Raw genomic sequence first — 13,859 nt, 5'->3', positions numbered from 1 at the left:
ATTGCCCATTATGTTAGCTGGGAGAGGCCAACTGACCTTGTTTACTCCCTCTATACCCCAACAGCATATGCACTCGGGCACTAACTTTAAACAAACAATAACAACAATTTGCCACTTTCTAAAAGGATGTTGGTATAGGTAATCAGGACTGGTATCATCTACAAATGAATTTGAATGCCATGTAAAGGACAGATAAACACACCTGTAGTTTCAACTAGCCACTGATAAATGCACTGTCTAGTTTTGTGGTCCAGGTATGACCACCTTGTATAAAATGTAAGAGAAAAACCATAAGACTTTGTGAACTATATGGCCAAAAAACATGACTTTTACAAGTATTTTATTTAAATACTTTTTTGATCCTGTGAGGGAAATTTGGTCTCTGCATATAACCCAATCGGTGAATTAGTGGAACACAAACAGCACACAGTGAACACACAGTGAGGTGAAGCACACACTAATCCGAGCGCAGTGAGCTGCCTGCTTCAACGGCGGCGCTCGGGAGCAGTGAGGGGTTAGGTGCCTTGCTCAAGGGCACTTCAGCTGCGGCCCACTGGTCGGGGCTCGAACCGGCAACTCTCCAGTTACAAGTCCAGAGTGCTAACCAGTGGGCCATGGCTGCCCCTTTTATCAGCCGTGTGCTGTTTTTGTAAGGATTTTGTTAGTTGTTATACTGTTATTATACTATACTGTTGTTTCAGTATAGTTTACCTGTATGCTGGTTATGACAGGACTAAGCAACAACATTCACCAAACCCAAACAAGAAAACTTGACAACATCTCAATGTCAAAGTAGTTTTAACTGTGAAATAGGATGACGTAGTCATACATCATGATCCACCACAGATCACACAGCAGACCTCCTATCACATGTCACAGCTGCCCGGGTCGTCATCTGCTGTAGTACGGCAGTGAAAACGCATGACTGCTGATGATACCCAGATGTGAAAACAAGGCTAAAAATAGCCCTTTTGTTCTGTTTCACTGTTCAAAACATAAATATTAGGCCTTGTTGGAGCTGACAAGCTTATGGAATAATGATTACTGAAGGAAACCCTCATACCAACCTGCAGAACAAACCTTTTCACAGACAGAAGTTTCCAAAAAGAGTCTGACCTATATAAAATAGAAATCTTTCGGACATGATTGCTTTCCCACACAATCAAAAAGTCCAGTTTTGAGTCCATTTCCCACACACACATAAACAAACACAAGGACAAGTCCATCTCGTTTGATATTTTCCATTTAGAAGCCTTAGCAACAGGAAAAAAGCTGACCTTACTCAAACTGAAGGTCTGTGGAGCTCTTTGTATTCAACAAGGCAGGTTTTCAGAGCTTTCCAGAGACTCTGAGTAAGGCTGCTTCTCTTAGAAAAAATACAAAATGGTTTTTAAAAACATAACCTATTCAAAGATGTCATGGAAAAGTCTGCAACATTTCTAATTGTCTTGCTCTTGGGGATTGTCTGGACAAGGGGACAGAACATAGCTCTAAAATGATAAACATCAAAAGCATTATTCAGGATAGATTATCGTCTCTTTATCTCTTCTCAATCATCGCATCTCATTTAGGCAGGAATTTTCTTAACATCTAAAGTGGGCTAAATGTTACTAACAGGATAAAAATAAGGATAAGGAGAACTGCTATCTTCTGAAAGGCATTGCCGGAAATATTATTCTGAGGTATTACTGACCTCTACTGGTGGAATATTGACCTTCATGAACATCAGAGGTGAAAATGACCCGTAGTAACCTGCCATGTAACTAACAACTTTAAGAAACAATCAAATTTAAATAACTGTCTACAACTAAGCTACATTTCACAATTAAAGACAACATTGTGAAATGTAGCCTGATTGCTACTTTTCACCATATGGTGTGGCAGTGTCCAGAGGTTACATGGACAGTAATAGATTTTGGCATAGTGTTTCATCCATCATGTCTAGTATTATCAAAGTACCCATCCCTCTCTCACCATGTTTGCTTCTACTCAATGACACATCGTCCCTAAAGCAAACTATAAACAATAGGCGTCTTCTTCTGGCTGGTCTGACAGCCACTAAAAGAATGATAGTCTGTCGCTGGAAACCACCACATGCATTGTCAGTGAGGAAATGGCTCTCTTCTTAACAGGACATTGCTCAGCTAGAGCTCTCTACAGCACATTTACATTATGCTAAAACCTCTCATATTGATTGCTGGTCAGAGCTCTTAGAGAAAATAAATGACATGATGTAGATAAGGTCAAACTTAGCATCTCTCTCTAATACTCTAGGAAATATCTACTGTATGGTTACACTGGAAAGGAGATTCCTGGGTGGCAGGGGGAAAGGGTTGAGTGTGTGTTTGTGTGTGTGTGTGTGTGTGTGTGTGTGTGTGTGTGTGTGTGTGTGTGTGTGTGTTTTGTGTTGCTCTTTTTTTTCTTTCCTCCTTATGTGTCTGTTAACTGTTCAATACCTTGAGCGAATCATGTTAGGGGTTGGAGGGTGGGCATTGGGCTGGGTGGGTTGGAGGGAGGGGGGACATGGGGAGGGGAGGGGAAGCAGGCATCAGAATAAGCAACACTTCACTGTGCTTCTGTTATATCTGTAATGATGCTGTAACCGGCCTTGCTTTTTTTTTCCTCCTGTGAAGGTGTTTCCCCTCCAATGTGTAAACAATGATTGCAAGAAAATATATAAATAATTGATCACAAAAACAATTTATGTAGCCTGAACGCTGAAACAAATTATATTTGCCCAGGATACAGCCAATACCTTCAAAGAAATACTGTTTTGACTTGTTAAAGATGAGCACAGCAGGTGCAATTAAATGAACAACGAAAAAAGAAGTAAAGTCATATCTGCTCCAGCAGGACCAGCACATTTGACAGAAGTATCACCTCACTTGTGTGTGTTACTGCAGTTGAGGATATTTGCATATGCATGATGGCTTTAACGAGATTATAGATTCCAACCCAGGTCCCTTAAATGAGACTAGTATCAAGTTTGCAGAGATACTTAAGTACAATACTTAAGTATGAATGGGGAGTATTATCTGTATCTATATCTTGATTTTTTACTTTTCTTCCTACTTTCTTTATTCCTACTTTACTTTTACTTCATTACATTTTTTTAATTAAATGTATACTTTTACTCCACTACATTTTCATTAGCAGCATTGAAAGTAGCTTAAAATAATGTGCTAATGAAAACAAAAGCCACAGTTTACATTCAGCATGTTAGATACTTGCAACCCAAAGATTTTCTGACCTGATGTCACCACGGGACACAGCAATGAATGAAAACATAGTGACAGTTAAGGCCTAGCAAATATAGCTAAGACATAGCACACCAAGGCCTATAGGCTGTTGTAAGGAGCTGAATTAAATTAAAATTCATTAATAGCACTCTTGTTTAGGCTTCCATAGTGTGTTTATGGAGTGTGATGTTGTAGCTGCCCTTCTAAACATGTTGGATAAACTTTATTATAGGTCTATTAAAGGGTACAGTAGGCCTACAGTAAATGAATGGCAGCCATACCTTTGTTCAGGCTTCGAGGACATTGTGTATGAAGTGTAGGCACCAAGTTTTAAGGTGCTGCATAGCCTATCCAAAGTTCTGACTGCTTTCTTTTTTTATTAAAAGCATAGCGAAGAGAGGGAGTTGTCATCCCACCTGGCATCGAAAGCTTTTACTAGTACTTTGTAGGCCTACATCTAATTTCAGTACTTAAGTATGTTTTATTATGGGCTTGTCACAGGCTACTTAAGTAGTGTCAATAATATATCATTTAAGACTTTTGTGCTAGGCTACTTAAGTGGTATGCTTATAGATTTTTACTTAAGTCATGTTCTGATCAAATATCTGTACTTCTATTCAAGTGTGGGTTTCAGATACTTTATATATCAAACAACTCTGATCATTTGCAAAATTTGTAGGCACTTCCCTGTTCCCATGTTCTCAGTGAACTTGATTTTTCACTCCAGGCCAATTGGTGGCGCAATATCATTTGCTGTAATTAATTCCAACACACAGTTTCTTCGTTTGCTAGAAAAATATGGCGCTTCTAGTACACAGTAGGCTACTGTGTGTGTGCCATGTAGTGTAGTTAATAGTTTTCAGTGAATTACTTTGACATGTACCTTTGTGGATTATATATTTTTGTGTGATAGGGATGGCACTCTCCTAGATTGTTGTTACTAAAACTCTTTACTAATCACATCACAGTTGACTGACCTGCGTCACGATTGCTAGCCACGTTAGCCATATAGCTAACATTCAGTTTGTAAGCGACCAGGTAAGGTGAGCATTTAAAAAAAATATTTACTTTGATCATTAATAGCCTAGCTTACAGGATAGTTTACTACTAGTTAATATTGTAATGACCGGTGTAGAATAGCCTCTAGCTTGATATAGGCCTTAGGTTAGCTAGCAATATCCAGCTTAATGCACTTGTGTTATGGCTTCAGTCATCTGACTTACTGATGTGTTTGATCACGGTCTAAGTTATCTTTCCAAATGGTTAGAAAGTTTGAGATGTTGCTCTGACTTAACATGGCATTGAATTACTATGTAATGACAGCTGATTAGCGGCAGAATCCACTTACCTGAAGACACTCAGATAACTTTTCAGGGTGAAGGGATGAATGGTATATTGTTCAATCAGTGAGAGTATCTTATGTTGTTCTCCAGGAATTTATGAGATGCATTAAGAGTTTAGGTACAAAAGAAAACTTGATTTAATCATTATGTTATATTCTATGCCATATAGTGGGAACCTTCTATTCAATAATGCATTAATAAAATAGGACTACTTGTTGTCACCAAGGAAACTTCCAAGATGGCCTCAGGGAACGGTCAGGGTCCTGAGCTGAGGTCAAGTGCGGCATCCCGTTCCGCCAGTGGAGAGGATATTGCTTTAGATATGACCACCAGTGAAAAGGTACCACTTTCAAACAATGTACATTGCCGTCTGCATAGCTGCACAGACAAACCTTTTGTACTCTTGAGGCACTTTGACAAAGCTGTTGTGTCATTTTGACAGGTTGTGGATCTTCTGAACCAAGCTGCACTGAGAACTACAGAAAATAAACTTGTAGACCTGAAGCAGGTGTGGTTTTTACATGGCTATGTGTTCGAACGAAGGCATTGAATAATGGAATTAAGTCGTTAAATGGGGTGCACAAGATGTTGTTTGTATTAAAGGTGAAAAATATGTGCAAGTGTGTGAACATGTTTACTAATTGGTGTTACCTTTTAGGTCCAGGAACTTATCATCAATAAGGATCCTTCACTGCTTGACAACTTTCTTGATGTGAGTATTTGTTGACAAGTCTTCAGAGTCTTTATATGGTTGTCTTTTAAAAGTAGATTTACTTGAATCCTCCATCAATACATAAACATGACATGGATATTGGTCATTCTTACAGGAAATAATAGCTTTTCAGACAGATAAATCTATGGAAGTAAGGAAATTTGTCATTGGCTTCATAGAGGAAGCATGGTAAGTTGTTTTTTATTTTTTTAGGTGACTTCAAAGTAAATAACTCGAGTGATCATGTACTACTACCCTTATGTTTATCTTCTAACATTGTTTACTTTGTTCAACAGCAAAAGGGACAATGAGCTTCTATTGAAGCTTATAGCCAATCTGAATATGCTACTTAAGGATGAAAGTGTGAATGTGCAGAAGAAAGCCATTCTTACACTTACTCAGCTTTATAAAGTAGCTCTTCAGGTAAAATCACATTCCAATCACAAAACCCCAGTCTATGCTGTATGCTACATAATATTGAATAATACTACTACTAGAATAACTGAATCCTGTTTGTGTTTTGTCCAGTGGCTGATGCGGCCCAAGATGGTTTCAGACATGCAGGAGGCCTGCTGGAACATGGTCACTCAGATGAAGGAAGAGGTTCTAGCCATGCTGGACTCCGACAATGATGGGATACGAACCCACGCCATCAAGTTCACAGAGTCTGTGATCATCACCCTGTCGCCACGGACACCCGACTCTGATATCCCCAAGAAACAAGAAGGGGATATTACCCTGGACAAAATCCCGCGAGACCATTCATACATTCGCTATGGTGGGTAGAGAAAACTGGGCACTGTCCATTCTTATGCAGAAGTGTGACTAATGTGTTTGTTAAGGATGTGCAGAATTGGTACGGTCAACAAGCTGACCATTCCTCTTCTTCTCTGGCCCTCTGTGCAGATACTCTTTGTGAGGAAGGGAAGTCCGCACTGGATAAGCTGCTCAAGTTCATGGTCCACCCGGCGATCTCCAGCATCAACCTGACCACAGCCCTGGGCTCTCTTGCCACTCTGGCCCGGCAGCGGCCCATGTTCATGTCCGAGGTGGTGCAGGCGTACGAGACACTGCACGGTAAGTCCATTTCAAACGGCCATGGTCATATGAAAATTCTAATGTTATGAGTGGTGTGCTGTTGTTATAATAGCTGTGAGTGAGTGAGTGAGTTCACTTAACATTTCTCTGTCCACAGCCAACTTGCCCCCAACATTGGCCAAGTCCCAGGTGAGCAGTGTCCGCAAGAACCTCAAGCTCCACCTGGTGTCCGTGCTGCGGCACCCGTCCAGCCTGGAGTTCCTGGCCCAGATCAGCACGCTGCTGCTGGACTTGGGCATGAACCAGAACGAAATCAACCGCTGCACGCCCGCCGCCCGAGAGCGCAAGAGACCGCACCTGGAGCACTTCTCAGAGGGCAAGAAGAAGATCAAGATGGGTCAGTCAGAGCAGATATTGTTTGCTATATTCAGTGCCGTTTCTTTGTAGATTTTAGTTACTCGCCCAGAGAGTTTTTTGGGGGGGGTTTTCACTGCACCTGCATCTGATGTGTGTTGTGTGTTTGTTTGCCCTCAGAGCCGGCCACGCTGATCGAGGATGATGAGGATAAGGAGGAGCCTGCCCCAGCCTCCGCTCCCAAGCCTGCAGCCGTGCCGCCCACCCAGTCAGCCATCGATGTCACCGCAGACTTCCTGTTCCCCCTGCTGTCTCCAGACAATGTTGCCAATCTGGTGAGGTTCCAGAGATTGAGAATGGATTCTGCATGACATACTGGCTATGATGTTTTGGCAATCAAACTGCCCCTAGTTGCAAGACCCTGGTAACAGTGGAGAGATTCCACTAGAAGACTTTCAGTACATTCTTATTAAAGAGACTGACTGTTGTTCATCTAGGTCCTGATCAGCATGGTGTACCTGCCAAACACCATGCCAGCCTCCTTCCAGGCCACATACACCCCTGTGGAGTCCGCAGGCACAGACGCTCAGATCAAACATCTGGCCAGGCTGATGGCCACCCAGATCACAGCGGCTGGAATCGGACCAGGTGGGGAGAAGATCCGGGTGTATGAATATCGAATGCCCTCATTCACATATGATATACAGTACAGTATCTGAAACTTTCCTATTGCCATTAAAGTTCTTAGGTCATGAGACCGCAGAATGGCAATCCCATGTTTATTTTGTGGAACTAAATAGATCTAACCTGGTGATTCCAAAGCCATTAGCTAGTGCAGTCGTGCCATCACTTATTTCACACACTTGAACGGCATCATTCTTTCTTTCCCAGGTGTGGAGCAGCTCAAGGCCCGGGCGGAGGACCCTGGGAAGGAGTCCGGTTCTGGTGAGGGGCCGTCTGAAGAGCTGGCCGGCGGGAAAGACCTCATCATCAAGCGCAAAGTGTCGGCCGTGTCCCTCGGCCAGGCCATCTCAGTGGTCGGGGGCAGCTCGGGGAAGAGCGTCCCCCAGTCTGACGAGGTTCCCCAGGCCAAGAAAATGCCCGAACCCATCGTGCCCTCTGCACAGACCAAGTGAGTCCTCAAAACTCACACAGACCAGCAGGAGTTAGCGTGTTGGTGGAGGGAGCCACTTGGTTCACTTGATCCTGGTTGGTTGATGGTGTGTTGGTGGGCCATTGATGTCTTACTCTTCCACCCTCCAGGACGGCTGGCTCCAGCGGGCGTAAGAAAGTGTTCCGATTGGCTGACGTGGTTCAGCCTTTGACTGAGGCCCAGATGACAAAGTTGACCAACTCGGCAGTCCAGCGCATTCTGAAGTCGGAGAAAGCCATTGCACGTAGTGGCATGTCCCATGTGAGTCATCAAATCTCCAACAGCATCATTTAATCTTACTTTTCAGTGACCCAATGCAAGTCATTTTATCAGTGGTTTTCTACATCATGGAGCACTGAGCTTAGGTTTACCATCGTACTTCCCATGAAGCTATAGGAACTTAATGGCCAATGCAGATCAACCAAGGAGTGCATGCATATACACCCTCTACCATGTAAGTAAGGGATAATGGCCGCCGAGGTGTCCTGTTGTATGGAATTAATGGACGAGGGCGAGAGGCAAAGAACTCCCCGACGTGCAGCGGAGTCCATTAATTCAGTATAACAGACACCTCGAAGGCCGTTATCCCGCTTATCACCCGGTTGCCACTATAGGCAATAGTCATGCCTTTATAGCATGCAAAGGAAACAAGTGGTTCCGTTTTGAAAGAAGCCGACTTGTTCAGTTTGTTGTACAACTTTCTTTGCCCCTATAACAGCGATAGCATAGACAGTTAGCTTGTTTACAGTTGATTCCATTATTGCGAAGCCTGCTTCCAGGCTCAACCGTCATCCTACTATGGTTGTTATAGTTACCATTCATAAGCATTGATATGGAACGGTGATTAAACTTTTTTTTTTTTTTACCAGATCTACTTCATAGATGTACCGTTATTCAGAATTAATAGCCACCCCACCAGCCAATCAGAAAAGAGTATTTCTTCTCTCCGGGTGATAATGGAAGTTGTTCCTTGTGTTTTCCAGGTCAGAGTGAAGTTGCTGGCCCGGTTGGCGACCCAGTTTGAAGGGGCGATGAAGCAGGACATGTTCGAGTTCATCCTTGGGGACATCCGCAACCGTAGTGACCTGGCCTTCGCTCTCCTGTATCAGGAGTACAACATCTATCTGAGCCAGCAGCCATCCAGTACTCTGGACAGCTACGAGTACTGCCTGTTCACCCTGCTCTCAGGACTGCAAGAGAAACCAGAGCAGAGAGACGGGTAAGATTATACACACACACACACACACACAACCTTAACACACACACAAAAACCTTAACACACACACACACACATCCAGAGGGCTGTTATGTTCATGTCGTGTTTGGTGGAAAAGACGTGTTTTCTATTGCTTATTGCTGAGTCACAAATCTTTGAATAGAGTCGTAAAACAAGTTGTATTTTCTGCTTATCAAACAAAGACACGCAAATGTTCCAATCCCGTCACACACTTCTACATTTTTATATATACATAGTCCAGTATTACATTTTCAAACCCCTGGGCAGCATGTTGTCGTAGCACGCGGTTTGTAATTCTGTTCTTCTCCACCTCTTCCAGACTGTTCACTAAGCTGGTGTTGGAGGCCCCTCTCATCACAGAGTCTGCCCTGGAGGTGATCCGGCGCTACTGCGAGGATGAGGTAAGGAGTGTTGCTCAGTCACACGCTTATGGGAACAGTGGAAAGACCGCGAAACCCATTCCGACATGGGTTTTAAATGGAATTGGAGATACACATACTACCGTATGTTCTTCTGCATGTCTGTTCAGACGCGGGTGTACCTGGGGATGACCACGCTGAAAGAGCTCATCCTGAAGCGCCCCTCCAGACAGTTCCAATACCTGCATGTGTTACTGGATCTCAGCTCCCACGAGAAGGAAACGGTACGCTCACAGACTCAATCTGTTTCTCCCACATCATCCTGCTTTTGCACGTGAATATCTGATAACCACCTGCATATTATATTTGAGAACAGTACTACTTGCTTTTAGTAGCAGTTTCAAGTAAAACTGCTTTGGATGGTTTTTTAGGTGCGGTCTAGTGCCCTGTCCTTCATCAAGCGCATGTATGAGAAGGACCAGCTTCGGGATTACATTGAGCGCTTTGCACTGAACTACATGCAGCTGCTGGTTCACCCCAACCCCCCCTCAATGTTCTTCGGAGCAGACAAGGACATAGGTAACCAAACCAAAAGAACCACCCTCATGACATTCACACGAGACACCTACTCCAAGACGGTCCACTCAGTGCTCGCTGCTTGCTCATTGAACGTCTTGTCCCACAGAGGTGGCGTCTCCCTGGACAGAGGAGACGGTCATGCAGTGTCTGTACCTGTATCTGGCCCTGCTGCCCCTCAACCACAAGCTGGTGCACGAGCTGGCGGCCGTCTACACCGAGGCCATAGCGGACATCAAGAGAAGCGTTTTGCGGGTCATAGAGCAGCCGGTAAGACCCAGTTTTGGCATAGGAACTTGTTCTTCTGTGGCAGTCCATCAATTACCTTTTGTTACGAAAAACTATGGTTGGAATTGGCTGTAAACAGTTTGTAGTTCCCCTATTTGTATTTACGTTAGTAATTCACGTTTAACTTCGATTTTATACTTTGCTTTTACTTTTTATTTAGTATTAAATCAATTTGTGCAGTGTACTTTTGTTTGCATGGCTTACTTGTGGAAAAACAATGTTAGATTTGACCCATAACATTCACTCATTGCACATCATTGGTGTGACCACAGATCCGAGGAATGGGCATGAACTCTCCTGAGCTGCTGCTGTTGGTGGAAACCTGTCCTAAGGGGGCGGAGACTCTGGTTACCCGCTGTCTAAACATTCTTACCGAAAAAGGTAGTTCAACGCATTGTATGTGTCTATGCCGTAAATATAGGTTTGAAATTGTTCAGCGTGTATCTCAAATGAAACCGGTAAAAAGATTGAGGTAGATCATTATGGTCTAGTTCAGTGTTTTTCAAACTTTTTTGTGCCACGGCACACTTTTGACACTTGAAATGTCCCACGGCACACTAACATCCTGTGTGAAGAAACAAATAAACAAACCATAGCCTAAAATTTCAAAATAATACACAGATATGGCCTTATTATGGCTTCTATGCAAGACCTGCTCAATATAACAAGCGCCCTCTGTTTCATTTGTAGGTGACCAAATCTAATTTAATTGTTGTTATGAACTGGATATGTAATGATTCTGTGAATACTGGATATGGGGCCCCCGTTGTACAATGCCTGCATACCACAAATAGTGCAATCATAAAATCAATGAGAGCATGTGGTTATAAATTCTTTGATGCAACAGTTGCTTTTCTGGACCAGTGAGTGACATTTGGGTAATTTTCTGTGGCACACCTGATGATCTCTCACGGCACACTAGTGTGCCCCGGGCACAGTGGTTGAAAATCACTGGTCTAGTTTACTGTTTCTGACCTACGACCTCCACTTCCCCCACAGTGCCACCATCTCCAGAGCTAGTGGAGAGAGTGAGGGACCTCTATCACAAACGAGTGGCAGACATCCGCTTCCTGATTCCTGTCATTAATGGACTTGAGAAGGTCGGTTTCACTATACATTACCCATGTTCTATACATCCTTTTAAAGCAGTCTGAACTTTATACTGAAGCTGACCACGGGTGCTTGTGTCCACCCAGACGGAGGTTATTCAGGCTCTGCCCAAACTGATCAAGCTGAACCCCACTGTTGTGAAGGAAGTCTTCAACCGGCTGCTTTGTGCCCAGCACAGTAAGTGCTCGTCTCTGCCATTCCAGGAACATTCAGATTCATACAACACTAGTTTTTTTAAAAATGCACATTTGTGTTTGCATAATGAAGTCAGTTGCTCATATTTTGAACTGTGCTCTGTATTCTAGGTGAAGGTGGTTCCTCAGTGTCTCCAGTGACGCCTAGTGAGCTCCTCATTGCCTTACACAATATTGACTCAACAAAGTGTGACATGAAGTCCATAATCAAAGGTAATAAATCTCACTGTGGAATTACCTCACACTTTTTCAAGTGCACAGTCTCTTTTATTGTTCTAATAAAACTTCTGTGTGTGTGTGTGTGTGTGTGTGTGTGTGTGTATGTGTGTGTAGCCACAAACCTGTGCTTTGCGGAAAAGAATGTGTACACGTCAGAGGTGCTGGCTGTGGTCATGCAGCAGCTGATGGACCAGAGCCCTCTGCCCATGCTACTCATGCGCACCGTCCTGCAGTCGCTCACCATGTACCCGCGGCTGGGCGGCTTTGTCATGAACATCCTGTCCCGCCTCATCACCAAGAAGGTGGGGGTCACACTGGCCCTCAGAAAGGGTGCCACAGCATGCTGGAGTACAGCGAGTTACTTACCTAGTGTTCCAGAGGAACAGAGTTCCATTAAAATACTAATAATAATTGTGCATGGGCTTAAAACATCATATTGTAGCATATAAGTTCACTGGAAGAAGCCAGAAGAGAACAGACTCTTGTAGAATACACTATCACTAAGTGATGTATGTTAGCATTAATAGTGTTACAGATGAGTAGCTTTTGATTCTTGGCAGACAGTTGCCCATAGCCTGATGTGTGCTGCTCCCTGCAGGTGTGGAAGTACCCGCGGGTGTGGGAGGGCTTTGTGCGGTGCTGCCAGCGCACCAAGCCGCAGTCCTTTAGCGTGCTCCTGCAGCTGCCCCCGCCCCAGCTCAGCAGCATGTTTGAGCGCTGCCCTGAGATGAGGGAGCCCCTCCTGCAGCACGTGCACGCCCTAACGCCACACCAGGTAAACACTGACCTGCCCTGCGGCCCTCGCCTCACTGGCCCTTGCCAGTGTTGTCTTTACGTTGTAATTTTGTTAGATTTGGTCATTTTTATGCTGAGAGAAATTTTGCTCATAAGCTTCCCACCCTGTTCTTGCTTTTCAGCAAGCTCACATACCAGCCTCCATCATGACTGTGCTAGAGGCAGACAACAAAGAACCTGAGCCAGAACCTGAACCAATACCTGTAGAACCTGTGGAAGAACCAGAGGTGTGTAACATTCCAACAACACACACAGAGACAAAATACTTAATATTCCAGGAAAATAGCAGCAGATAGATATCATTTATGAATACATTTTGGACATTGTTAACTTGTGGGATGTAGCCATAAAAAGGACAGAGTTTATTTAAATGATATAGCCTCATTGTACCACAGCTAAGTTGTTGTTTTTCCCTTACTCTTCCCTGTCTTCCAGGTACAGAGTCTACCGACACAACCTGTGATCATCTTACCAGAACAGGCAGAAGAAGTCCCGGTGGAGATTCAGACTGTGGAGCCGGCCCATCCTCAGTACCTTCCCAGCACGGAGGAGCCAGAGGAGCCGATGCAGACGGCCCCCTCAGCCTTCACCCCTCAGGAAGAGCCCGCTGAGCCTGTCCCACAGGTAAGATACTCACATAGAGGACCGGTGTCTCACACGACAACGAGTTATCTGCTGTTCTACCACCTGTTCTTCATCTGCTGTTCTACTTCATGTTCTGTCTGTTCTGCTGTGGTCCTGTTGGGGCTGGGATTCACGGGTGTTCCTTTTAGCAGGAGGAGGTCACAGAGCAGGAGCTAATCGCCTCTCCAGCACCTCCAGAACAGGAAGCAGAAAACCCAACAGAGGAAGCACTTCCAGAGCATTCCGATGAGGCTGAGCAACCAGACGAACCGCCAGAGGAAAACGTCATGGAAACAGATGCTAGTGCTGCAGATGAATGAATTTTTTTTTTTTTTATGTAGATCTTCAAATGCTGAAATAGTGTTTTTTGTTCATTGTGAAATATTCAAAATAAAAAAAATCTTTTGAATTGTATAATATCTATACACCTGGTATAACTGCAATAGCACATTAGAGATGGAGAAGATTGGAGGTATCCCTTGAGCTGAGCGCTGTTTGTGTAGAAAATAATATTTTCTTGCACTTTCACAGAAGTCCACCTGGTGGAGCTGTAGCACTAGTTAGTAACCTACATCGGTGGGACTGGAGGAAACACTTGATTCCGAAGAAAATCCCAAC

General features: G+C 43.9%; 1 protein-coding gene across 3 annotated transcripts; it reads left to right on the top strand.

Moving 5' to 3' along the window:
• Positions 1–4,037: 4,037 nt before the first annotated feature.
• Positions 4,038–13,655, top strand: sympk (symplekin). Of its 3 annotated transcripts, none has more exons than XM_048257881.1 (27): positions 4,038–4,277; positions 4,809–4,922; positions 5,025–5,090; positions 5,241–5,294; positions 5,410–5,483; positions 5,591–5,717; positions 5,823–6,072; positions 6,201–6,371; positions 6,490–6,729; positions 6,867–7,021; positions 7,184–7,334; positions 7,578–7,818; positions 7,950–8,100; positions 8,823–9,058; positions 9,396–9,477; positions 9,606–9,719; positions 9,867–10,014; positions 10,121–10,281; positions 10,572–10,680; positions 11,299–11,399; positions 11,496–11,586; positions 11,715–11,816; positions 11,937–12,124; positions 12,421–12,597; positions 12,740–12,844; positions 13,053–13,241; positions 13,394–13,655. In XM_048257881.1, the coding sequence occupies exons 2-27, from the start codon at positions 4,821–4,823 to the stop codon at positions 13,559–13,561; spliced, it is 3,753 nt and encodes a 1,250-aa protein (XP_048113838.1). In that variant the 5' UTR covers positions 4,038–4,277; positions 4,809–4,820; the 3' UTR covers positions 13,562–13,655. The 3 variants fall into 3 exon arrangements, with proteins under 3 accessions (XP_048113838.1, XP_048113836.1, XP_048113837.1); XM_048257879.1 differs by having other exon boundaries at positions 13,391–13,655; XM_048257880.1 differs by having other exon boundaries at positions 4,038–4,282; positions 13,391–13,655.
• Positions 13,656–13,859: the final 204 nt, after the last annotated feature.

This window comes from Alosa alosa, chromosome 11, assembly GCF_017589495.1.
Source record: "Alosa alosa isolate M-15738 ecotype Scorff River chromosome 11, AALO_Geno_1.1, whole genome shotgun sequence".
In the NCBI taxonomy this organism is placed as follows: domain Eukaryota; kingdom Metazoa; phylum Chordata; class Actinopteri; order Clupeiformes; family Clupeidae; genus Alosa; species Alosa alosa.
Note: the sequence above shows the minus strand (reverse complement) of the source record. Positions and strands in the feature narration are given on the sequence as shown.